Source organism: Chinchilla lanigera, unplaced genomic scaffold (genome assembly GCF_000276665.1).
Source record: "Chinchilla lanigera isolate Chin_1 unplaced genomic scaffold, ChiLan1.0 scaffold00094, whole genome shotgun sequence".
NCBI classification, from domain to species: domain Eukaryota; kingdom Metazoa; phylum Chordata; class Mammalia; order Rodentia; family Chinchillidae; genus Chinchilla; species Chinchilla lanigera.
The window spans coordinates 3,169,629-3,172,038 of NW_004955495.1; the positions used below are offsets into that span (position 1 = coordinate 3,169,629).

A 2,410-nucleotide genomic window follows, 5' to 3' on the forward strand; every position below is an offset into this window, starting at 1 on the left:
TTCTCTGTATTTTTCTTTGCGGGTTCTTTTTCCCCTCCATAATCCATTTCCGTGGATATTTTAGCATTTGTGCCTCCTGATTTTCACTGGACAGTTATGGGGGGTGCGGTAAGAGACATGGTCCCCAGACACAGGGTAAAGAGACAGAAAGCTCAAAAATAAAGCATTCTCCAACGAAGTACGGATTTAGGGATAAATACAGGGGACACCGGGGAACCTGGCTTAGGGGTGCCAGGGAGGGTCCCTTCAGGGGCTGCCCGGGAGCATGCCTAGCGTCAGGCCGGAAGGGAAGTGGGGCTGAATTCCAGGAAGAGGACATTCCTGTCCTTGCCCACCACAGGCACACACGCACACACACCCGTTCCATTGCTGTTCGCCCCCAAACCTGGGCCCTCAAGCTTGGCACCAGCCTGTGGCCCATGGAAGGCCCGTGCTGTGTGCTGGTCCCGCTGTTAGTCTAACCCTCCTCCCTCCTGCTGCAGTGGCCCCAGTAGCCCCGGGGGAGGCAGGGGGAAGCAAGGGGGACTCTTTGGCCTCACCTGGCCCGCCCCCCCAGCCTCCATCGAGGGCGCCCCGCAGCTCTCCATGATGGGTCTGCTGCGACACATCCTGTCCCACGAGGGCGTGTGGGGCCTGTACCGGGGCATCGCGCCCAACTTCATGAAGGTCATTCCAGCTGTGAGCATCTCCTATGTGGTCTACGAGAACATGAAGCAAGCCCTGGGGGTCACGTCCAGGTGAGGGACCCGGAGCCCCTCCCCACCCTGACCCTCACCCCCATCACGACGTCCCCCACACTGACGTCCTCAGCCACTGGACGCTCACGTCCCAACAGTGGGTCCAGGTCCACCCCATCCCCACCACTGGATCCCCACACCGCAGTCACTGGGTCCCAGTACCCCAGCTCTAGGTCCCCAGCCCCCCACTGCTGCTGGATCCCACACTTCAGCGACTGAAATCTGACACCGGAACCACAAGATCCAAAATGATCCACGGCCTAGCCCTTAACTCCTGGTCCCCCAAGTCCCTGGATCCTGCATCCCCACATCCCAAAGGTGGGTCCCACGTTTCCCTGTCCCTCCCCCTGGGTCCTGGACCCCCATGTCTTAATCACTGGACCCCCAACCCCTGGAGCAGACGTGCTCTGTAGCTCATCACTCAGCCCCAGCTCCCTCAGGCACCAGATCCAGGCCCTTGTACAGCACGGGGTCCTCGATCCCAAACCTGCTGGCGAGTCGCAGATCGCCACGCCTCAAGCCCTGCATCTCCAAGCTCAGCCGCTGGATTCTGCATGTCGAGAAACCTCAGCCACAGGATCCTGACAATGCAATGCCTAGATCCTGGGGCCCCCACCACCAGATCCCAGATCCCCCCGCACCCGACCACTGGATTCCTGAATTCCTTTACCTCGACCCTGGGCACTAGGTCCTTCTGCTTTGACTGCCGGATCCCTACATTTCAAGCACCGCACCCTCAGCCCCCCACTGACCACTGACTCCCAAGTTGCCATCCCCAAGTGTGGGAGCCCAACAGCACAGCCAGGGGATCCCGGCAGCTGAAGCTGCTGGATTCCCGATTCTAGAGTCTACATTCCTTCACCCCAGGCAGTGGTTACTGAAATCTTACCCACGGGAGGCACATGCTAACCCTCCCGGGGACTGGATCCCAAGCCCTTAACCCCTGCATCCCGGATCCCACGCACCCCCATCCTAGACACAAGCCTGCTCCCTGAAGGGTCGCGTGAGCAAGGCAGCCCTGGGTAAGCCCAGCCCCTGCTCTGGAAAACGCACGCGATCAAGGCCGTACAGCAGGGTGCGATGGGGCTCCCAGGACTCAGCGGGTGCCGGAGCTGCCCGTACCCCTCCATGTGGCCACACCCGCAGCTGTTCACCCCCACATCCGCTGCACTTTCCCTCCCTGGCCACCTCGCACCCTCATGCCCCCCAGAGCTGGGGTCTGTGGGAAGCTCCAGTCACTCCTGGGGGCTGGCAAACAGGCAGCCTGAGATGGTGTCACGTCACAAGGTCCTCCCCACCTGGACACTGCCAGCCCCTCCCGGGCTTCCAAGATGAATGAGCCAGGACCAGCTCTGCACATCTAAGCCCAGGCATCCTGGGATGCAGAGACAAAAAAACAAAAAAGTCGAACCCCCAAACTTACCCCAGGTCTATTTTTCTACCAGAGAGAGGTGCAAAGCCCCCCCTTGCACCAGCCGGACACCCCAACCCTCCCACCCCCATGCCTCTGCACTTTAGAGTTGTTCTGAGCTTAGAACTGGGCCCCGTCTCTCCTCCCAGTCCTTAGGGGACCCCAGGAAGGGACTGTGAAAAAGGGACTGGGGTGTTAGGGGTTGGAGGACCCCAAAGGCTTCCACCTTCCCCTACCTCCACCTCACCCTCTGCCCTGCCTG

At 60.6% G+C, this 2,410-nt stretch overlaps 1 protein-coding gene across 1 annotated transcript in view; it reads left to right on the forward strand.

Moving 5' to 3' along the window:
* Positions 1-1,651, forward strand: part of Slc25a23 (solute carrier family 25 (mitochondrial carrier; phosphate carrier), member 23) — a gene marked incomplete in the record, with an annotated part of 16,256 nt that extends 14,605 nt beyond the window's left edge. The window contains 2 exon segments of the mRNA XM_013505307.1: positions 557-737; positions 1,178-1,651. Of these exon segments, the coding sequence (XP_013360761.1) occupies positions 557-737; positions 1,178-1,322 (326 nt within the window).
* Between the last annotated feature and the right edge of the window lie 759 nt (positions 1,652-2,410).